Source organism: Ictalurus furcatus, chromosome 7, assembly GCF_023375685.1.
Source record: "Ictalurus furcatus strain D&B chromosome 7, Billie_1.0, whole genome shotgun sequence".
Taxonomy (NCBI): domain Eukaryota; kingdom Metazoa; phylum Chordata; class Actinopteri; order Siluriformes; family Ictaluridae; genus Ictalurus; species Ictalurus furcatus.
Window position 1 is genome coordinate 16,051,284 of NC_071261.1, and position 25,295 is coordinate 16,076,578.

General features: G+C 37.2%; 1 protein-coding gene across 2 annotated transcripts in view; it reads right to left on the minus strand.

Annotated features, from left to right (window-relative positions):
* LOC128609961 (B-cell scaffold protein with ankyrin repeats) overlaps positions 1-24,311 on the minus strand; it is a 46,011-nt gene extending 21,700 nt beyond the window's left edge. Inside the window, exons 1-7 of one of the 2 annotated variants that reach the window (XM_053628919.1) lie at positions 23,723-24,311; positions 21,402-21,797; positions 15,744-15,868; positions 13,681-13,819; positions 11,403-11,545; positions 10,850-10,964; positions 7,321-7,517 (exon numbers count right to left, since the gene is read on the minus strand). In XM_053628919.1, the coding sequence (XP_053484894.1) occupies positions 7,321-7,517; positions 10,850-10,964; positions 11,403-11,545; positions 13,681-13,819; positions 15,744-15,868; positions 21,402-21,797; positions 23,723-24,020 (1,413 nt within the window). In that variant the 5' untranslated portion in view covers positions 24,021-24,311. The remainder of the gene's footprint in view (positions 1-7,320; positions 7,518-10,849; positions 10,965-11,402; positions 11,546-13,680; positions 13,820-15,743; positions 15,869-21,401; positions 21,798-23,722) is intronic. The other variant, XM_053628920.1, reaches the window with a different exon arrangement.
* Between the last annotated feature and the right edge of the window lie 984 nt (positions 24,312-25,295).

Genomic DNA, 25,295 nt, shown 5'->3' on the forward strand with positions numbered 1-25,295 from the left:
CCCTGACCTCAACCACACTGAACACCTTTGGGATGGACTGGAATACTGACTGTACACCAGGCCTCCTTGCTTGTCATGGTCAATTGTCCACATACTTTTGGGCATGTACAGTTGCAATCAAAGTTATTCAACCCCCATTGCAAATCAGGTTTATTGTCAAAATTTACAGACTTTCAGTTGTTTGCAATGAACAAATCAAACAAAAGCAACTGAAATAGTTCAACACAACGAATGAATCAAGAGGTTTCCCCAAATTCAACTGAAAATGCAACTTATAATGATTTCTCCAGTTTCAAAATTATTCAACTCCCTGAAGAGAATCCCACACAACAGCACAAATATGTAAAACATGTTGTCAAAAGGTGTTGTCTCAAGCACACCTGATGCAACTAATCAAGGGCTTCATTAGTTGCACCAGGTGTGCTTGAGCTGGAACACATGAAATACCTGAACTGGCTAGGGGCAGAAAAAGGAAGGTATCAATGGCTGCAACCAGATTTCTGAGAAGGCAGGTTGGGAAAAACCCTCGAGTGACTCCAAAAGACCTGCACCAAGACTTGGTGGCAACAGGCACTGACGTTTCAGTGAGCACAGTAAGGCATATACTAAATGCCTTTAGTTTTCCATGCCAGAACTCCAAGACGTACACCACTACTGACCCAAAAGCACAAGAAAAGTCGGCTCAAAATCATATAAATAAGCCACAGAAGTTTTGGGATTCTGTTCTGTGGCGCGATGAAACAAAACTGGAACTTTTCGTCATGATGGATCAGCGGTATGTCTAGAAAAAGAAGAATGAAGAAAGAACACTCTGTCCACAGTCAAGCATGGTGGTGGCTCGGTGATGCTCTGGGGCTGCTTTGCATCCTCTGGCACTAGAAACCTGCAGCGTGTGGAAGAGGAGGATTCATTGAAGTATCAGGAAAGCCCAGGGGAAAATGTCATGCCATCTGTGAGGAAGCTGAAGCTTGGTTGTCACTGGACCTTCCAACAGGACAATGATTCCAAGCATACTTCAAATTCCACCAAGGCTTGGTTTCAGAAGTCGTCCTGGAAGATTCTACTGGGTAATCACAGTCACTTGACTTGAACCCCATAGAAAATCTCTGGTGGGATTTGAAGAAGGCAGTTGCAGCACGCAAACCCAAGAATATTACTGAACTGGAGGCCATTGCTCATGAGGAATGGGCTAAGATTCCTCAGGAACACTGCCAGAAGCTATGCATCTCATTTGCAGCAGGTCATAACATCAAAAGGGTGCTGTACTAAGTACTTAAGATGCTTGCCATGAAGGGTGCCACTTGAAGCATTCGTTGTGTTGAACGATTTCAACTGCTTTTGTTTGATTTGTTCATTGCAAACAGTTGAATGTCTGTAAATTTTGACAATAAACCTGATTTGCAATGGGGGTTGAATCATTTTGATTGCAACTGTAGTGTATGAAATGCAAGCCACTCTAACTCACTACTGCACACACAGACAGACTGATTAGCTGGATTTTCCAGTTGGAAAGAATCAGAACATATGCGTATAAAAGTAGATCTAAACTACTTGCACAACCCACCAGTTGGGTGAACATGCAATGGATTTTTACATAATTATCATTATTAATAATTGATCCTGATAGAGAAATTTTTTAAATGGTAATCAGATACAGTTTACTGTATGTATGGGAATGGCTGAGTAGTTGCTTTTAGATCATAAATTGCCTTCTAATACCATGTGATCATGATGTTTGTAATAGCTTTGTTTTCTGTTTGAGAAGTTGTAGATTCATGTCATGGTATCTGTATAGGGCTCCAACAATGTTTCAACCCCCCAAAATAAATTCCTGGCTATGCCACTGGCAAGGACTTTTTCCTGCTGTAGAAGCCACTGGGCTCTGTTCACATGCGGATGGAAAGTCTTTGTGTGCAGTTACATGATTATCATATATTGATGCATTCATTAAATATTGATTGCTTTTGGGCATGTAATTGGTTTAAATAATATATGACACCGAATTATTTTTATGCTCAGGAAGTGATGAGGTACTGTATATAAGCTCTGACCCAGTATGACATGGTCATTTATCACTTCTGATGAACACTTTCTAACATTTTAACATGTTAGATCTAGGTCACATATTGCACATCCATGATTAAGCTCTTGAGGATATCAATCTTTTTCCATCTCCACCTAAGGAATTTGATCCAATAAGGCGATTCCTTCATTATATTATATTTCCCTTCGTGTATATGAGCTGTATTGCAGAGCTAGGTGAGGCCTATCAGTCAATTTTAATCCAATTTTACAGGCATGATTACAGCCGTCACATAACAACCAGAGCAGAGAGGGGATTAGGTTAAGTCCTCTCATTTTCATTCCCTTGAGGTTGGGAATTCCCTGTAGACTGAGAGCTTGTTAGTGTTGGAGATGAAGTGCATATATAGGAGGCTTGTGCTAAATCCATTGAAGGTGGTAGTGGCACATGGTTTTCCTTATTAAGCTCTGTGTACATGCCAACTTTAAGGTGATTACTCACACATTGAGTAACAGAAGGTAGAGTTATGTCATATGATGTCTGGTTTACAGTATATGTTAACAAAAAATATTCACTTTGACATCCTCATATACATTTTCACATTTTTCTCAGAGCACTAGTTTATATGGAAAAAGTCCACTTTGATTGTGCATAATTTATTAAGAAGATTTAGTTTCATTTGTTATTAAAGAAACCCAGCTATAAGAAAGCCTTTTCTTTTTTTTGCCTTCTCATATCCCTCAAAAGGCTTAAAATCTGTCAGGTGGATTGCAGGACATCTTTCTTACTACATCATATGGTTGGATTTGAACAAATTGGTGCACTTCTGCTGAAAGTTCAAACTTGTACATTTTAAACGATGTTCAGCAAAAGAGCTAAAAGTGGATGTTGTGAGTCAAACCACTTGAGAGATCAAATAAAATCCCTCTTCATCTGCAATGTATTGTAATTAAGCCTGAGTCAGTATGTCTGGAACAAATTCTGCCCTGTTGTAGAATGAGGGGCAGAGACAGCACACTCACAGACACCACAACACACTGATGTCTGACAGATATTGATATTCCTCTAGGGTCAAACCTGTGCTGAACAAAAGTGTTTTACTACAGAACACATCCCTCAGAAGGATTTCCATGGCAAAAAGTCTAGACTTAAACTATGGAATCAATGATGATACTTTCCAGTGGAAATTATTTTCCAAGACTAGGCTTAAACAACATCTGCAGTATAAACTACCTGCTAAATCTTCTGATTAAATTAATGATTACTGTGTGGTAGTTTGTCTTTAGAATTGGCACTGGCCATTAGATGCTGTATTTGCTTGTATTTGTATCTTGATTACTTTGAGGGTTGAATATTACCTAAGCAAGAGCATGGGGTTGACAAGCAAAATGTATCAACTAAGGAATAAAACACAGCGAGGCGTCCTGCTATAGGAAAATAATCAATGATGGGGTGATGTGATCCCTTACCTCACTTGATAACTTTGTTGTAATGGCATGTTTTATTCTGGTGAAACCATAGCAATTTACCAGTGATTACAATTTGTTATGAACTCTTGAATAACACATCCTACTTTTTAACCATTTATAGTTACATTTAATGTTGTGGAACAGCTTGTCATGTTACCGAGCACAGTCTCCCACTGCGGAAAACTTACTTACTGTTATAAAGCACCGACACCCAAGACTCCTTCCATAAACGTTAACGAAACATCTTTCAGAAAGCTTCACCATATCGACAATTATACTATACATTAAATAAAACATATACTGTTTGCTTCGATTATTATGGAGCATCCACCATACAATTCCCTGTGAATGAGCTGTTACTATATAAACAATAATATATTAGAGTGAGTATATTAATATTAACCTGTGATTGGAATTGCAGATAGCATTACCGTCAGAGGTGTACTGCTATTTAGAAAATTAATCGACAGCTTCTGATCAATCACATCCAATAAGATTCGAGAACTCAACAGTGCTGTGGGAAAACAATTCTTCAGAGTATTGAAGAAAACAATGTCACCTGTGACATTTAAAATCAGCTTATTACGATGTCAGTCATGCACAGGACAAATCATTTGGTGTAGAAATTTGATTTTGCTAAACTAGAGAAACTTTTATATAGTTTAGAGGCCATGGGATTATATGATAATGTCCTACAATTTAACTACTGCAGATTTTACTTTAAGTTACTGGCAGATAGTTTGCTGGTGAACTGTATCTAGAACAGGTAAAACCTACAACAATGCTGACCAAATACAATACTGTACATGTATTTTAGAGTAGCATCAATTCAGGTATTATTGCACTGTATCCAGGGCCGCTGGAGCAACAGGGGTGAGCTGGAATTTGAGTCGGCACTTTTCAAATTACTGAGGCGGTGACCCAGCACTTCAGGCAATAACAGACATGTCTGACGGTTGAAAAACCAAACGGTTTTGAAAGGGTTTAAAGGGGATCTCCTATGAGTGATAAAGGGTTAACCGTGCTTTGGCGCTCACTGGTGCTTAATAATCATGTGCTGAATCAGTATCGCTAACGTTTCAATATTTTAAATGACATATGCACATATTTTGTGTTCTGTTATTATCTGCCTGAGGAGTAAAATGCAAAATTAAGACTGTGGGGTTGAAACATACTACTCTGATGTTTGTTAAAAGGTGTGTTGTGCCCAGTTATTATATTATAATCAAGACCCTCGCTCCAGATAGCGCTAAAAGCAAAATACACAGTTAGTCTGTGTTTGTTTATAGACAAATGACAGATGTACCTCATTTCTCATACAAAAATTTTGACGCACCACTTTTGGAGTAGTGGTGCCACCTCTGATTGTATCTTAATGCATTGTATCTTACTGTAACAATCAATATAGCTTGTATAATAACTAAACAACATTTTCCCATATGATAGAATTACTGTAAAGACAATACAGCTATTTTTACTGCATCAAAATAAAAGTCACAGCACAACAACTCTCAGGTATCTACACAAATGAGGTGAAAATGGTCGAAAATCAGTCTGCGCCACAATGCTTCAAAAAACAGCAAATTCCATTTGTTGGAAATAAGTAAAACATTTCAGAATGCATCACAATTTTAGTCGAGTTTATTTTCATTTCTAATACCAGTCAGTGTTGTAAAAAATTTAAAGCCTCTTTTTTCTTTTCTTTTTTTTCATTTTTAGGAATGTTGCATGTTTGGTAAGGTTTAGTGTTCAACATATTACATACAGCACATACACACACACACACACACACACACACACACACACACACACACTCAGTAACATATTAGGCATGGCTGTTATCAAAATCTCATAAAAGACTAGCTTTTAATATTTTGCTATTATAATAATCATTTGCCTTTATAATCATTACAATGAGGTGGATTTGCTGCAGACAAGTTTGTACTGTACTGTTTTTAATGCGTCTGTTGTGAAAAGCAGCAGGACACTTGGTTCCTCAGAGCCTGGCTAATGCATTCATTGATACGTTGATTGATACCTGTTAATTGCTTACCATTAGTGAATAAATGCAGCATATTTAAGCCTCCTCTTTGCTTTCATCTGGGTGCTAGTGGAGTTCTTAAAACAAACAAGCTTTTAACCATTAAAAAAAATAATTATAGCATAATCTTGTAATTAATATTCTCCAAAAACCCTTTCTCAGACCCTCGCAGCATTCATCATAGTGCACCACTGTGAAAGAAAAAACAGCACCATATTTCTTTTATAAATATTGGTTCAAATTTGGTAAGCAATTAATATAGTTCATTTGGCCTTAAGCAGAAGGGTTGAAATATTATCAGTGAGGTTTCATCTTTGTTGCATTGGCCTAGCCAGTGCTTTAATTCACTACAGTGAATGGAGTTTCCTAAAAAAAAAATTATAAAAAATGTCCTCCTCAGAGTGTAATGTTCCAGCATATATAAGGCTAGGTTTACTGGCATGTTGATCTCCAAGTATATCACAAGACTAACCCTATACACCATGACATTCAAAGACATAAATTCAACACAATTCCTTTCTTCACCTCATTCCCATGGGTAACATTTATTATTATTTTTTTTTTAAAGACACTTTCTCTGGCCACATTAACATCCCTTTGGCTGCAGATGTGCTCAAACAAATCAGAGACTTGACTGTGGTTGCTAGCTGACCCCATTCCACCTGAATTGGGTATTTACAACCACTGAGGGGCCTTAAGGATGAGGGAGGAAGTCCATAAATAATGGCTTGAAAGTTAGTAAGGCTGCCTTTAAGCAGGCAGCTACAGTATAAACCCCTGGAAATGAAGGTCAGCAGGGTTTGCCCATTACAATATTGTTCTCATTCCTGTCATTTTGTCCCTCTGTCCCATTTGAGCATGTGTATGAAGTCATTTTGTAAGTAATAAAATGGAATTAAAGGTTAAAATGACTGGTCTATATGAAGATGCACTCAGACACATTATGTGTGCAGACACTAGGGATGTAACCTTATATGAATCCATTATACAGATGATAATATTCTAAACAGATATAAATACAGATTCAGATAGGAGGTGCACTATATATTGTTTGTTCTTTTGTTTGTTTTCTGGTTTTGTACATTATTGGATAGCATGTCCAATGAACTTTTCTGATCGTTCTGGAAAATAACAGACAACAAATCTAAAGTAAATTATAAGGTGGCTATTGTTATATAAGGTGGTTATTGGTGGCTGTAATCAATAGCCCCTGAAATGGTAAAAACATTGCTTCTTTTAAAAGATAGTTCCCTAGCTTGCTCGGCTGAGGAACTACAGAAGTTCAGGCGCTGAATAAAGGTATGTTCTGCAAATTGATATTTGCTGTTATGTTTTGATGAATGAAAAATGACTTTCCAGCAGGCTTGCGTTTTCCCCCCAGTGTTTTCAAAGACATGAAAAACAAAAACTTCCTTTCTAGACCACACACACACACACACACACACACACACAAATACATCCCTGTCAGGACAGATCCTAATATATATTTTAATGGGTATTTGTCTGTTTCCTTAAATAATGTTTGCATTACTAATAATTAATATGAATGGAAGATATTCATGGTTTCCCCTCCTACAGCTTCAGAAGCACTTCCAGAAACATCCTGTTTTTCTAGAAACTTTGTGTACTGTTCTTAACTTTTACCACACACATCTATCTACTGTATCTCTGTCTGTCTGTCTGTCTATAGCAATCAGATTTTTATGTCTAAAAAAATAGCTTCCACTATCTCTAACTTCACTCAAATAACACTTCCTACAGCTACAATTTCGAGCAGAAGAACTCACCAGTGATTCCTGCAGGAAGACATGGAGCTGTGAGTGTCCATTTGCGTGTGCTAGTGCCAGGGGCGTGTGTCCGAAACGGTTGGTGCTTCTCATGGCTTGTTGTGCTCCAGGGCACTGCAGCAGAACACTAGCCAGATCTTTCAGCCCATACTGCGCTGCAAAGTGCAGGAGAGTTGGGATGTCCTCTGAGTGCGATACTGCAGATGAAAATTCCAGTTTAATGCTGTTATACTGTATTGTACTGAAATTTGATCAGTCTATATATAAAGCAAAGCACCCCCATAAATGAATAAATAAATAAATAAATAAATAAATAAATAAATAAATAAATAAACGCAATAATAGCAGATAACTAAATCATGAGCAAATCTGAAGGCCCACAGAAATAAGCATCTTCTAATAACTGTAGAGTTCCACCTCCATGTGAAAACACAATATTGTTAAATCCTCATTGCTTTGGAAGCTTTATAACCATTTAACTTTACACCATGGCTTTATCTGCTGAGTCCAAGCGCTAACTCAGTGTGTAGGTGTTTGAAAGGCAAAGATGATGCATTATTCATGAGTAGGCTTTGTACAGCCTCATATTCAGATTTGAGAGGTTACTTTATTGTACGAAAGACTATTCTGATGAAAGTTTTGTTAACTGTGCTTTAGAAATAAAGTTATTTTGAAAGTAACTTTTTGAGCAGTAAGAAAATGGTCAGCTTGGAGCATGAGTGATGACCGGGACTGTTTGTAGAAGACAGCTCAGAGGCAGGTATCGACAATCATTTTTTGGTCACAGGATCAATTCCTGACTACTGATGAACTGATTACATCATCAATCAGGGTTCAACCTCTAAACCGCTCTAGGTTATTTAGAACCAATTTTCAATTTCTGCACTAAAACACTGGCTGAAGGTCAGGTGTTGCATTCATAAAGCACCACAGCAGCAGTGGCTCATGACTGTAGATTGTAGTAGGGTAGGACAGCATTTATAATGACAAAGCCTCAAATAAAATTAAGTATAGAGGCTATCACATGCGATTATGCTATAGGCTATTATCCAGTAATCCTGTAATAGGTTAACATTATACAATCACTCAGCATACAGTCTAGAAGCTTGTTTTGAGAAGTTTTTAGTTCTCTTTAGGTTTTTAGTTGAAAACCACACCTGAAACTAGCCCAAAACACTCAGGCATTGGAAAACTAAGACATCGTTTTTTTTTTTCTCAGCTTTTGCGTAGGAAACAAGATCAAAGTGGTGCAGACACATTTCTGATGTATGTACATGATCCAAGCCATAATCCCCCTTTCTGTCTCCCACTCTTTGCAGTATACTGCATCTTAAAATAGAAATGGATGTGTATATCATGGATGCACTCTCCATGTACACTATCTGTGATTTTAATTCAATTTGTTTGCTATAAAGCAAGATCTTGACAGCCATGATGTATTTTGTGGAGGATTTATTTTGACTAGATGAATTTGGCACACTAGGCAACCCTGTCAGTGAGTGTCTTGTCCACCGCTCCCCTCCAGAGAATGGGGCAGCAGGATTCCTGGCCATGTAGGGGTCTATTAGCGCTTGTTAAAGTTAAAATTTTTGTTCACTAAGTGCAATAATAACTCCATGGATGCTAATTGCATCCATATAGAAAGGTGATCAGTGGAATATTAGCTTATATCTTTCAAATAGCAACATTTTTTAAAAAATCATTGGTCACTCAAAAATGGTAATTATCATTTCGATAGAGATTAAAATGTATGGAGCTGTGAATGAGGACTCAAATATAATGACACTATTTCTTTTTCTAATTTAATTTATCTTTAACTAAGACGTCTGACGAATAGTTTTTTAAATTTATTTATTCTTGTTATTTTCTTTTTACGTTTAGGAATATTTTGGCAGGGAGGGCACAGTGAACTTGCACCTTCAGGGTTTGGGAGTTTGCATGTTTTGCAGATTCTCCCCATGCTTTGTGGGTTTCCTCCTGGTGCTCAGGTTTCCTTCGCTTGGTCCAAAGACATGTACTGTAGGCTGATTTGCATTTCCAAATTGTCTGTAGCATGTGAATGTGTGCAATTGTGCCCTGTCATGGGTTGGCACCCCGTCCAGGGTGTCCCCCACCTTGTGCCCGAGTCCCCTGGGATAGGCTCCAGGCTCCCTGTGACCCTGTGTAGGATCAGTAGTATGGAAAATGGATGGATGGAATATTTGTAACTCAATCTGAGTTTATTTGCCTAACTGATACCCTTTCTATTTGTTGCTGTAATGCAAGGCTAAAAAAAAACTCAATAAATAACGCACTATAAGCTACTTCTCAAGATTTCAGTACGGAGGAAGATCTTAGAGAGATTGATATTAGAAACATCAGTGAAACAGAACCCAAGGTCAAATTAAAATGACACGCATTCCTTAAGTAGACTGTTATTGCTTTCAGACACCATGTTGGAAAAGTGGAGCGAACTCTAAATATTCATTGAGCTGGTGAGTGTGTGTGTGTGTGTGTGTGTGTGTGTGTGTGTGTGTGTGTGTTGGTGTGTGCGAATGTGAAAGAGAAAGAGTGGCTTAGAATGAACGAGAAAGGCATTCAGAGTAAGTGATACAGATGGTGAATGAGCAATCAGTCTCTGTGCAAAAGAAGGAAAAAAACAGAAAGAAACAGTTGGAGAAAGGAGAAGTGAGTGATAGGGGCTATGTGGGGTCATACACCTCTTGTGCCCTTTCCCTGGAAACAGATTCGACATAGGGTGTATGAATGACTGAGGAACAGTCGGTAGTAATTTGGGCTGGTCGACACCAGACTCACCAGCAATGATTTGTTCTCAAGAAAAGGATTGTTAGGAGTTTCTCAAGTTATATTTTTAAAATGCTGCTTATCCATGCTTTCATTTGCCGTCTCTCCAACTTGTGCAAGATAAAATAGCAGAAGCGGACTAGATGAAGTTAATATTCTGTAACTGGCGCATGGTGGAATGCTCTGCAAAACTCATTTCATTTTGACTTTTCTTTAGAAATGATGAGGTGTGAAATGACTGTGAACTTGTCATTTTCATCACTGCCAATAAGTTCCTTTTCAGTTCTACTTGGAAGAGATGAGATATTTCTTTCTATTGCATTTACTTTGAATCTCAAACCAGCATTTCTAGTCTGGCTTGATGGTTGACCTTACCATATGCCTGAGACATAGTCTTAACCTTATAACATGTCATTTTATGAAGACATGAGGAGAGCTAGATCATTTATCATATCCTGTTGTAGTATGAGAATAACAAACATTTCATTACTGTTAGTACTGATGTGTGTTTTAATGCTCTGGGTTATACTGTGAAAAACACATCAGTGGTACACGCCAAACCTAATGTACCTTTGTGAGCTGGGTGGCGTTCCTCTATTCCTCTTTATTCATTAGCAGAATGAGAAATGAGGTACCTGTACATGCAGGTCAGGGATCAGTGAGAGCTAAAAAATCTGTTCTGGCTTCTGTTGAATTGAGTTGTGATCAGCTTTTAGGAGTATTTCAGACCCAGAGAATCACTTACCTCCAGTCAGAGTCTGATCATTCTGTAGTCCTTGGAAACCTCCGGTAGGCATGTTCTTCAACACGCACGCAGCTAGAATATGATCCAGCTTCTCTGAGGAGGATGATTGAAAAGCCTAAATCGTATAGATCACATTTAAAACATGTGAACAAATGGACAAATAAATGGAAAGCGTAATGATTTTTACCTTGCGTTTTCGTAAATCTCTGGAATATCATAACTTGTTTAAAAATGAAATCATTTAAAGAGATTCTGACATTGACAAATACTCTTTTTACCCTACAAATACTTCGTAACAGGATTTAAAGGAGACATTTGAAAATTACTATAAGAAAATTAAAACAAATGGTATGATAGACATAAACAAATGGCATGTAAACATACACAATCATTATAATAAATTTGCCATGGCCTGGATATACAATTAACGATCCACTTGAAATGAAAATTTCATTAGTGCGTTTGCAATGTGTATTTGACCTGCACCAGGCACTGATCATGTCTCTGGTCTTTGCTTATCGAGTCTCTAATGTGTTTCAAGCTGTTTGTGTACCTGACACATGAAGTTCATCGGGTCTGCAGCCTGCTTGAGCAGGTGGGAAATCTCTCCCATAGTGTTGTAGTAGTGTAGGTGTGTGCTGCCCTTCATTACACCTCCACAGTAGAGCGTTACAGCCACATTTCCAGCAGGAAATTCTGTAACATGCAGTTACCATAATCTTGACCAAAACAAACCTGAAATTTCTCTGCTTATAGAACTGACAGCAGTGTTTAGGATAGAATACATAGTCCTAAGCTGTTTTATGAACAATAAACTAATTCTGATGCTGAGTCTGTCATTAGGCCCTAGTAAGAATATTCTAGAGGATGGTGGCAGAATTTGCATAAAATTCTTGGCCAAAGAGGAGTGTATGTATCTCTGTAAAAATAGGAGCATATAGGAGTTTATAGGGCATAGAGGAGTGCATATATGTCTTTAAAAATAGGAGCATATAGTTTATAGGGCATAGAGGAGTGCATATATGTCTTTAAAAATAGGAGCATATAGGAGTTTATAGGGCATAGAGGAGTGCATATATGTCTTTAAAAATAGGAGCATATAGGAGCTTATAGGGCATAGAGGAGTGCATATATGTCTGTAAAAATAGGAGCATATAGGAGCTTATAGGGCATAAAGGAGTACATATATGTCTTTAAAAATAGGAGCATATAGGAGTTTATAGGCCATAGAGGAGTGCATATATGTCTGTAAAAAAATGCTGTACATTTACAGTGTTGTTTTACAGCAAAATATTGTTTTATTATTTTACAAGATTGTACTGTAAACAATTGGACAATTAGAGCAGTGCATTGCTTTAAAATAAAATACCAGACAATGCAATGCATAGTGAGATATCTAATATTTTAGGTGGGCTTAAGAATGGTAAAGGTTGTCTTTGTATCAACATAAAGAGAATTTAAATGAATTTTTCTGCCCTTTATTTTAGCAAATGCTGTTTTAAGCAAATGATGTAAGTTTATAAGATAATAAAAACTTTAGTTCAGTAAAGGACTAACATTAATATTTTAGTTTGTGTTGCTTCAATGGTAGATTGTAGATAGTGGTTGAATTAGTGCAAGTTAGTCGAGGGAAGGAGTGACTCAGGTGTTTGGGTGTGTCTCAGTCAGCTCCCTAGTTCAGTAGTCAGGGCACTGATCAGGGAGTCGGCCATTTTAAGTCACAAAATTCTTCCTGTGCACTGGAACATTCGCGCCCTAAAAAATCCCACAATGCACTGCAAAAACCAGGGAGCGTTGATGCTCGCTATGTTCCTTTACTGGAAATGATGCCATGTTTTCTGAGGCCTCTCAGCTCTAAAAAAAATGGGGGACAAACTTTCAGCCAACTTTCATCTACTAATGTAAGTAGCTTGTTATCGTTGTCGTGGCTCACAAATGATTACTTATGTTTTAAACTTTATTTGACGTTCTATATACGGTTTGTTTGAGTCTAACAAGTTTTAAGTGATTAATGATTTTCAAAATATCCACTAGCTAGATTACAAGCCTGCTTGAAGTACCATGGCAGAAACGAGTGGGATTAAGATAACAAATTTATGACGTATAATGTCAGAAAGATATTAGTCCTGCCTGTTGTTTATACAACACGAGTACATAGTCATGTCACTAGAAATTGAGTTATCAGTGTCCCAGTGTGTAGTGAGCCAGGCTCCTTACCAGTGCCTGAACTTATGTACAGGATATACTGATTCATGACCTAGAGAGCAAGGGAGCTGATTGAGACACACCCATATTTAAATCTGCTGCCAGTAAATGACTTTGTATGTGTATACTGTAAAATACTGTGATACAGTGAAGCATACAGTGATTAACTGTGAATCGAGTACAGTTTTTACATTAAATATGTTTTACAATTATTTATGATGAATTTACAATATTGTACTTATAACTCTACTGAAAGTAAATTGCTGTAAATCGTTTTTCAGGAAATATTTAACAGTGTAATACTGCATAAAATTGGTGATATAAGATTGCATATGCGATTACATGGACTCAGGCATTGTAACAAAGACAAATTAATAAAAAATATAATCATTTTAAAATGTATACTGATATTTGTAGAATGGACAAATTACAGAATGTTCAGTATGCACAAATTGAACAGTATAAGAATCACTGTACAGTATGCACCCAGTGGACTGCTCCTCGAGAAGTAACTGAACTTCACTATAAATAATTTTTTTTTTGGTTTATTGTATCCATAACCCCACAACCTAAACATATTTACATTCTCCAGAGAAAAAGTGGCAAGTTTTAGGATTAATCTTTACCTGCAGCAGTTACTCTGAGTGTGCTCTCGTTCCAGTTCACTGCCTTTACTCTCACTTTCTGCTTGCTCTCACTGAACTCCACCTCCATGTCTTTACTGGCCATGGCCTGTGGCAGGAGAAGGAACACCTCCCCGGGATTCTGTGAAGATGGAGTTCAAGACATGAGCTGCACAACATTAAATGCATTTAGGGTTAGAGTAACAACACTTACATTATAAGCTGACAGTTTAAACATGATGGCTTAGTAACCAAGCTTCCGTATTGATTATTGTTATCTTCAGCTTTCATATAGTTACTGTCCTGTTGTGCATGGTTATAGAGTATATGTATGTAATAAAACACTTTCGGACACACTGTTAGAGGAGCACAATCAATGGCATTACCACTTTTTTTTTTTTTTTTTTTTAAGTTTATCAGCCTGAAGATTATTTTCCTACAACAGCATGTCCTGAAATGTTTTATTCCTCTTATACCAGCAATTTGATTACATATTTTATGCCTCCACCACTTGGTGGTGGACATCTCAAGAATGAGTGGCCAAATGTTTGAAGGATGTATATGGAATTATCACTGAAACCAGCAGATGAACTGATTACATTTTGGAATTTATCCAAATAGAGTCAAGGTCACAGCAATGCCCAACAGCTTCACAACAAAGCTTCTTCTTCTTCTTCTTCTTCTTCTTCTTCTTCTTCTTCTTCTTCTTCTAAATGACTGACATGATCTTAAATAGATTCTTTCCTGTTTGAATTCTATTTTAAGGGAATGTCAGGCATACAAATTAGTAACAAGAAGAACCAAACATGTTTTCCATCGATGCCTTTGGTTTTGAGTTCTACTTGTTTAAAAATTTATTCCTTAATTATATCCATCCATCCATCCATCCATCCATCCATTTTCCGTACTTATCTTACACAGCGTCGTGGGGAGCCTGGAACCTATCCCAGGGGACTCGGGGGGTGCCACTGCAGGGCACAATCGCATACACACAACAGACAATTTGGAAATACCAATCAGCCTACAGTGCACGTCTTTGGACTGGGGAAGGAAACCAGAGTACCCGAAGGAAACCCAGGAAGAGGAGTAGAAAACCGGAAGAACATGCAAAATCCAAGCATTCAGGGCAGAGGCGGGAATCAAGGCGGGAACGTTACCACTGACTATTAAAAAGCACTGACACCTGAGAGTCTTTTATGTGAATGTTCAATAAATGTTTCCTCAAAGAAAATCAACACTTTTTACATTTCTTTATTATTATCAGTCTTAGAATATGTGGAGTGTCTGCCATACAAATCTGTGAATTAGTTGTTACTATAGCAACGATAGTTATTTAGAATGAGCTCATTAATATAAACCTATGATTTGTCTTGCAGCCAGCACTGCTGTCAGTGCTGCTGTTATGGAAAATTAATCAACACTTTCTAAAAATTCAACAGCATGGTATGTTATAACAAGACTTTAATGTCACTCTAAGAAGAAATTCCATGGACCTGCAGTGCTGTTAGGAGAAAAGCACATCAACTGTGACATTTGAAAGCATCAAAATTAGCTGACTGTGACGTCAAACGTGCACAGAACAGACAATATATAGATTTTTTAGAGGCCATCTGGTTAAATAATAATGCACTGTAAAAAAAAAATTGACTGCCAGTTAGTTTGCTTGTGAGCTAGTGGAGTGTAGCTACAAATGTTGAAACCTGCAATAATGCGAACAAAATACAATATTGTCCTTGTTTTTTTTTTGCTTTTATGTTTTTCTTTTATAGTAGCAGCAATTCAGTTATTATTAACACCCTATAATATCATACTCCAACTATTTAGCTACGTTTGCTCACATACTGCAGCTAGTAACAAGGCTGTTTACTGATCAACATTCACAGCCTCATTAGCATGCACACACACACTGTGGTGCCGTATCTGCAACATCCTGTAACATGAAGCTTCCTTTAATGCTTTGTGCCATTACAGATTCTACTCTAAACACATTGCATTAAGAAGTGTCATTTAATGTATTTTATAATCCTTTTTTATTGAATGAAATGTAGATAAATGGTGATGCCCACCTCACAAGGAACACGACAGGGCAGGACTAGCAGAGAGGATTTGGCATATGCAGCACCAGCAGAGTGCCTTCTGTCCAGATTTTTTTCCTGAGTAATTCTCGTGTCCACTGCTGAAGTCTGTCCACCTAAGGTCAAATAAAAGTGAGCATCCAAAACTTTCTTCATAGCATATTAAAGCAGGTGACTACAGATGTTTGTTCCAGTAAATAATGAATAATTTATTTGCATTGTACTTTTGAATAGTGCATGCAACTTGAATGGTCCATTAACCATTAACAATAATTATTGTTATAACTTTTCAAATCCTGTTTTGATGAGCAGCCATTTTCCCAGCAGGGCTAAAGAGATCAAGAGATTGGGTTTTGCATACTGAGTGATAAAAGCAGTTCTGATGTATAAGGAAGGCTTTGAGTTTGCATATGATTTGCCACTGGACCAAACACACACAGCAGCTTCTGGTCGTAGCTTCCTGAATCCACACCAGTGATAAATATACTGGATCATTATAAACACTATATTTATATTTATTCATTTAGCAGATGCTTTTATCCAAAGCGACTTACAAATGTGGAAATACAAGCAAAACGGTATATCAAGCGGAGAACAATACAAGTAATGCTGCTATACAAGATCTTTTAATTGAATTCTAGAAAAAGCAAAGTGCGCAGAGTAGAGGTGTAAGAGCCAGAGTAATTTTTTTTTTTTTTTTAAGGATAATGTGGGGTTGGCGTTTTAGGGGTTAGTTAGGTGTTCACGGAAGAGGTGGGTCTTTAGCTGTTTTTTGAAGATAGTGACAGATTCTGCGGTCCAGATTGAGGTTGGAAGTTCATTCCACCACTGAGAGACAGTTAGTGTGAAGGTTCTGGAAAGGGATCTTGAGCCACGCTGAGTAAGCACTATTAAGCGTCGGTCATTAATCAATCGCAGATTGCGTGAGGGAACGTAAGAGAGTTGAGGTAGGAGGGTGCTGTTCCAGACAAGGTATTGTACATGAGCATCAAGGCCTTGAATTTGATATGGACGGCTACAGGAAGCAAGCGGAGGGAGATGAAGAGGGGTATGACATGGGTCCTTTTGAGCTGGTTGAAGATATATTAATTATCCAAAAATAATCCAAACATTTTAGCGTTCATAATCAAATGTAAAAAAGGCTAGTAAAAGTTGAAGAGTAAACAGGATAATAATGAAAACATGTCAATCAGGCTGGGACATCATTTGCATTAGTTATGTTAATGAAATCTGAGACAAGATAAGGGTAGCAACAAAAGGCCTCTAGTGATCTACTTTTAATATATTGTTCTTTTTTATTATGCGGAAATTTGACACGGTGATCATTGCCCAGCAGCGTTGTTCCAAATCCTCCAAAGTGAGCACCAGCGAAACTGTTAATGTGAATAAATAGTACAAGCTGTCAGATTCAACTACAACAGGCATCAGAGCAGCACACAGTGTTCTCATGGAGACAGCTGATGGACTAAGCAGGCTTTATAGGAGCAAAATGCCTATAATAGAGCTGTCTGTTCTATAAGATAAAACCTAATCAGCATGCTTCGTTGTTTGGTACATATATGGGAATATATCTACTGTAATGCAAATATGAATGTTACATCATGTAGCCTTTCTTTTTTAAGGAATCAAAGTTTATGCAAGCACGTTACTACAGATGCTGCAGAAGCATACACACAAAAATAAAATTATGTAATTTCAGTGATATGACACTATCAGTATGCTTGGTCTCTTATTGTTGTATTTTTAAGATTTTTTTGTGTGTGCTTGTTCTCTATGCATTTTTTTTTTCTTCTTCATGATATTGCAGTATTTTTGATTTGGATAATTTCTGTTATTTTGCCTTTTTGCTATTTCCCCTGTTCTGCTTTCACAGGAATAATTCATGTTATTGTTTGCATTATTGTTTCGGTGAGTTGTCTGTGTACCTACCTCAATTTACGGTAATATAATTGATTCCGGTGCTCAGTGACAGCTGAACACACTGAGTACTATTGAGAAAAAGAGAAAGTGTGTATCCATGTTTCATGTAAATCGTTTCCCTCGTATTAATGTTTGTACTTTGAGTTTGATTTCCCTGACCCAGTATTGTGTGTATTACCTGAACATATACTGGTTGAGGGTGTAAAAGAGGTATGTAGTATGTGTGGGTGAGAAAGCGAGCAAGTGAGAGGAGAGCCAAATGACTGTGCGAAAGTAGAAAAAAAAATGGAGAGAATGGAAATGATAATGGTTATGTCCTAACTTTTCCTGAGAAGTGGACCTGCTGTGCATAAAAATCAAAAGGGAACAACATTGAGTATAGCTGCAATATGAAAGTACAAAACACAATAAGCACAATCATACACTAAATTCAGCCAACTGTTTTCATTCCATATGCATTTACCATGCCTTTTTTTTTAATACTTATGAACCATTTCATCTACATTTAAATCATAACCTGATACAGTATTGTTAAGCTTACCACTGATCTGGCAACCCTCCTTCTCGTTTTTAATATTGCCTTCTTGGGATATTAGAGGTGAGGATTTAGTATGTTTTAGTGAAGCCTCTAGTATGTTTTAAAGGCATATTGGCATTGTAAAGATTTTAAGGCCATTTTAAATATAACCATAGGTAATGTGTACACATTTACTTGAGGAAAAAAAAACAGGATTTTTTTAAATTTACAATATGGATATCATGGAAGGAAGTATATTCATCTCCCTCATTATTAGCAGCACCTGCTCTTCATTTACACACTCATTAAGACTGTATATATAAACCTTATTGTGTGTGTTTATGCTCCTGTCAGCTGTTACTCTAAATGTGCAAGCTTATTTCATAGTTGACATTTTATATCTTATACCTGATTACAACTTTTCTGCCTAGTTTATGATTCTCTGACTGTGCTGGATTAACCTGTTCACCACAATTTCATATATTTTTGTTTATTTTACTATGCATTTCGATTGTGATTCCCTAACCCTAAACATGTATCCTGTTTCTCTGAGTATGTGCTTTGTGATAGATCGTATACGTAGGTATTTTGTTAATATGTTATTATAAGATCCATACAATGGGGTGTACTATCATATGAAAAGAATCAGTGACTAAGTGATGTAATGTGGCCCAATGTTCATTACTTTCCTATAACAGCACTATCTGAAGTGTTTTATTCCTCTTAGGCCACACCAAATTACAAATAAATACAATGTTTAATTAATGAAAGGAACAATATAGTTCATGTTTAAAGTGTAACATGAAACAAGTTAGTTCCCACATTCTGTCTGAAATCATAAAGGAACAGCTTCACCTCTGACTGTTACAAAGCATTGACCCTGGAGACCCGTTCCAAAAAGGCCAAATATATGATTCCTTACAGAAAGTTTCACCATATCAGAGACTACTCATATTTTTTTTTTAATCCATTTATGTGGAGCATACACCATAGAGTGCCTGTGTAACTTGTTACTATATAAACTATAACATATTAGAAAGAGTGCTATTGCCTGCCAGCTGGAGGTACTGTCAGAGCTGCTGTTACAGAACATTAATCAACACCTTCAATCAGAACACAGCATTCAACAGTGCTGTGGTATAATGTGGCATCATGATACATTAATATATGCACAAATAAGGAAAAAATGAACCGTATACAAATCTCATACACGAAAAACCAATAATAATGGTAATCGCTACAGTAAGTATTGGCATATTGTTAACTCATTGTGATAAATAATACAACTGATTGCAGTATTTATCATGACAATGCTGGAAACACCCATAACAGCACGCGGCCTAAAAACATGGCCACCACGGTCTCCAACTCACATGATTACTGATCACCATCACCTGGACTTAATTACACAACCACAGTATTTAAGGATTCTCCCTCAATGCACTGTCTCCCATTTTGGATCTGTCTGCAAAGTTTATTAATAAAGCATTTGTGTACCTGCATCTGTGTTCATATCTGCCGCCTGACAGTGTTATAAAGCTCATTTCCATTATTAACATTATTATAATTTTTGTACATAATGTAGGTTAGCTCAAGCTTTAGGCTATTTAAGTAACTTTGAGCAATTTACACAAAACTTTTTAGCATCACTAACAAGTTTCTTTCAAACAATATCCATCCATTACATCCATTTGCTGTACTGCTTATCCTACACAGGGTCACAGGGAGCCTGGAGCCTATCCCAGGGTACTCGGGACACAAGGTGGGGTCTCTGAGACAATATGATTATTTTATTAGCGTGACGTTAAAAAATACTGGAGGGGATGATCTCGCAGGAGGTTGATCCATTCAAGCATGCTGAAAGGACCATGCATACCATATGCTAATAAGAGTAGCTATTAAGGACTAATTTTGAGTTGTGTGTAGAGGAGAAGGAGTAGTTTAGAAATGGGGTGCCTACATTGTTTCCGAACACACCTTGTTAGAAAAGTAATCTTAATTAGTACTGCATAAGTCATGAAATGAATTACTTACAAAATGCTAATACTTAACTATTACCTAAAATGCCAATTACTTAACTATTATTAATGGCTATTCATATATAATTTAGAGGTTGTGAATATACTGTAGATAAGCTTCATTATTTCCTTATGTTCAATTGATTATCATGAAAACAGTTTAGTATTAATATATGCTAATTTGTGAACCTTATAGTAGAATTTGCTCACTTTGGGGGAAAATTTTGCATTTGACAGTAATGAAATGTACTCATTAAATGTATGGAACAGTGCCATATTTACTGCATTTGCACAGTTAGGCCAATGATGTTAGAGCACACACTGACCACAGTGCATGTCCATTTGCTATTGTTTATGAGTATTGCTGCTTAGCACATCCTGTCTATGATAAAATAAAATATTGCATGCTAAAATTGTATATTATTATAAAGAGGTACATTAATGTGCAGTTTATATGAAAGTTTTTGAAAAGATTGTTTAATCTTGTTCTCTTGCACATGATCAGTTGCTGCTTACCACTCGTTTCTGGTATTTTTCATGTGGATGATATATTGTTTAGGGATGGTAATTGGCTTGTCAGGGCTCAGTGTGGATAATGAAGATTCAAACGTGTGGAAAATCTCTCTCTCTCTCTCTCTCTCTCTCTCTCTCTCGCTCTCAGCTCCCCTCCTCGCTCACACTGCTCCGTAATTACAGTCCTCAGGATCACCGATCATGCTGGCAGAATGTAAACCTGATTATGTTCCTCTTGCACTGCTTAACCTGCTGTGCCATGTTATTTAGCACAGCCAGACTTCTGCATTGGAGGCTGATGTTTCCTTCAGCTGGGAAAGAATGTAATTTACTGGGGGTCTTTAGAGTAATTCACTTCAGTTTTTATTAAATGTGACTTCCTCCCCTTGTCTGAACCAGTCAATTATTTGTATACCTAGGCATGCTTCTTGAATATGGCCTGCTTTAGATAAGCCAGTAAGGATAACCTAACCTTTTCATCTTCAAAACACATCATACTGTAATACTGAAGAATCACAATCCCTTCTTCCTCGACTTCCTTACCCTTTTTTAACACCCACCCTTACATATGTCAGTAAGAGCTGCCATTATTGACCATAGACTTCCTCAGAGATTTCCAGCAAGTTATCAGTCATAATTTCCTCCTTCCTCTAACTTCCTCACTATATGTATAAGACTCACCTCTGCGAATTATGTCGAGCACGGCCGAGCGGTACTCCTGTGCATCTTGTTCACTCGAAATCTGAAGGCATTCTTCGCCCTTGAGAGGAATGAGTTCTAGCAGGGGTTCCAGGCTTTCTACACCGCACAACAGCACCACCACACATGCCTCAGGCCTCAGCACCCGTGCTAAGAAGAAGCGGCGCAGCTGGCACATGCCTTCCAGCATACCCCGTGACAAGATGAGCAGTTTGCACTTGTAGCCATTCAGCTCCAGGAAATTGTCTCGCCGACTGGATACCATAGAAATGTTGTAGCAAAAGATTCCTGTCTCTGGAACAGATCCAGCCAGGACGGAGTACATGTATGAGGCCCACTGCTCTGCCTCCTGCTCGAAGATGATCAGCAGCTCTTGACCTGGACCAAATGGAGGAGAGGGTACAGCAGGTGAGGGCTACCATGTAAGCTCACTGGTGTTACACTATATCTAAAAGTTTGTGGACGACTGACCATCACACCCAAATGTGCTTTTTTGAACATCCCATTCCAGCTTTAGTTCTCCTTTGCTGTCATCATAACCTCCATTCTTCTGGGAACACTTTCCACTAGATTTTGGAGCGTGGCTGTAGGGATTTGCTCCTTCAGCCGCAAGAGTGTTAGTGAGGTCAGGCACTGAGGTCAGAGGAGGAGGCCTGGTATGCAGTCGGTGTTCCAGTTCATCCCAAAGGTGTTCAGTGGGGTTAAGATTGGGGCTTTGTGCAGGACACTCCAGTTCATCCACATCAACCTTGGCAAACCATGTCTTCATGGACCTCAGTTTGTGCACAGGGGTTTTGTCATACTGGAACAGGTTTGAGCCTTTTAGTTCCAGTGAAGAGAAATCATTTTGAGTTGTGTAGCAAGAGGCAACAGTGTGGGGAAGATCCACATATGGGTGTGATGGACATATGTCATATTTATATACCACAGAAATATTGAATTCTCAACTCTGAAGCTGTTGATCAATTTTCTATAACAGCATGACTCTGACAGTAGCTCTATAATTAAAATGATAGGTGTATATTAATGTGTGTGTTCTATTACCTTATCGTTTCTATAGTAACAACTTACAGAGGGATTTGTATAGTGGACAATCAGGATAATCTGCTAATAATAAAACAATCAAGGTATTACTACAGTATACTAGAGTTAGAAGTTAGAAGCTTCAAGGCATTCCTTTGGAATACTAGATTATGTTATTGGTATAGTATAATACATGAAGTTTGCTTTGTGAACAGGGGCATTGTCATGCCAGAACAGGTTTGGGTCTCTTAGTTTCAGTGCAAAGAAATTGTAATACTACAGCATAACAAGACATTCTATATTGTGTGCTTCCAACTTTGAGGCAAAAGTTTGCGGAAGGCCCACATGTGTGTGATGGTCAGGTGTCCACACACTTCAAGGTTTTGCTGTTGTATATTATAGCAAGTTATATACTTCGAGGTATTCTATAGGATATTAAAATAAGATTTAGACCTCACGCTATTATGATAGTATACTATAGTAAGTTATCAAGGTTTCTGCTATAGAATACTAGAGTATGTTAAATACTTCAATGTATACTATAGCATACTAGAGAAAGTGTATGCCTATTATAGAAATTACTATAGTATATTAATGTTGTTTGGTGTGTATTTTAAAGTATATTTTATTGTAGTTTTTTAGCAGTATATTTATTGTAATTTATTTGTTTGATTATTTGATTATCATCACTTTTTACCCTAAATGCTACATTTCTATAATAGTTTCTGACTTAGTCAGTTTATCAAAAGCTTTTATGCTTCACAGCTTCTGAAATAATAACTTATCTCGTTATTATAGACAGAAAGGCCAACTGTGTTTTTATATAACAACTCAGAGGGAGGGAGAAATGAAAACTGGTAAATCATACTAAAAGCTTAGGTAAAGTTGAACTTCCATAGACAACTGCTGACTTCCATAGACAACTTTGAGATGGTGGTTAATGAGATTGAGAGCCTGTCTGAAGTTTAGCGATATCAACTGCCATTATCCCCCCAGCTTTTAGAATGTGGTTTACAGCCAGGACATTTATAATGCTTGTATTACCTTTGAAGATGTATTTCCTTATCATGAATAATAGTTAGAGCTCGCCATTAAGACTCCACAACACCATACTATCAACAAAGACTTCATACTGTCTCATATCATAACCTAATTTGTTGCTAGTGAACTAATACTAATCACTGTATTCATATTCATTTTCTACTAAAATATGTTTACAAGATAAATTTCACTAACATACTGTTTTTTTATTATAAGAACTGAAAAGAGTTGTAACTCACCTGTTTTGCTCATCTTTCCGTCTGGGTGTATGCAAGTGGCACTGTGATCTACACACAGGAAGGTGTGTTTGAACACACACAGGTTCCTTTGTGTTGATATCTGGTCACAGACTGGGAGTCGATGCATCACAGGGATATGTGATCTGTGAAGGCGGGTTATGACCACAGTTTCCCTGTTTCTAATCCTCTCTCTCACACACACACATTCACACACACACACACACACACACACACACACACTACCCCAATCTGATATCTGATATCTGATATAAATCATGGTAAAATGGAACAGCTGCATGGAAATATAAATGACAGTGAATTAATTGTGCTTCTGATTTTATAGAGCATTTTACTACTCAGGTGTTTGTTGTGATACTGTACATCATTGTGTATTGTAGCAAATTCATTTACATATATTCTAATGAACAGATTGGGGTTTTCCCAAAGGTGTACTTTACATTTGTATAATAAATATGGAATGTTCTCAATGCAAATCTCCTGGTACTAAATATTTATTATATATTACACAATTATAGCATATAATGATCAAATAATTGTACATTAAATGTATGCGTTTCACACATTTGTTTTAATTCCACACTCTGGTACAAACACCCTTCAACATTACTTTGTATTTTGTATTTGTATTTCAGCTTAAGTATAGAATTAATACACAGTGTACACTAGACTTTGAATGATCCATCAAATACAGTCTTGCTTTTCATATTAAGTGTGTTTTGTAATACTAGTTTGTTCTGCTCTGTAAAATTCAGACATAACAGTATGTAACTTATCATTGTTTCCACCTGGTGCACTCTCTGAGCTCTGCAGCAGGGTAATTGTTAGAGGCCTTTGAAAAAGATGTACATTGTCTGTAACCTTGAGATTCATAAGTGGACCTAGATTCTAGGCTACTTCAACATATTAGCAAGCACCACTTAACCTTCATAACAGCACACATTTTAATTCTAGAAACACTTTCCATCAGACAGTACATTTGTTTCTGAGTTCTATTATAAATATCTTTTCCATTCAGCCATTCAACCAATCAGGGCTCTATTTCCCAGAAGTACTGTTACGTAAATAGCACCACCAACAAATATTTCCACCGACTAGAAAAAAAATATATTGTTTACTGTGATGCTTAGTCTACCATTTCATAATGACCTTTATGCTGCAATGTTTTTTTTCTAGTTCGTCTTTTCATTTATAGTGGTTTGGGCAAAAGCCAAAAACTGAATATTAATTAATCCAGAATAAGAGTGGTTTCAAGTCACTCAATACAATGGTTAGCATCAGCAGTGGCCATATATTTTAATAGTGTAGGATGACATTAATAATGACAGATCCTCAAAAATATTGTGTCAGGAAGCTATTACACTTGACCTTTGATATAGGCTACAAGTAATAAGCAGTCAACAATATGCAGTCACCCAGCATGCAGTCTAGCAGCTAATTTTTCTCAGCCAGTATCACCAGGGTGCACAGTCTTTTGTGATGTATAGACATTATCCACTCCATAACCCCCCTTTCCCTATCCCAATCTTTGCAATATATGTATATTTGCAAAATG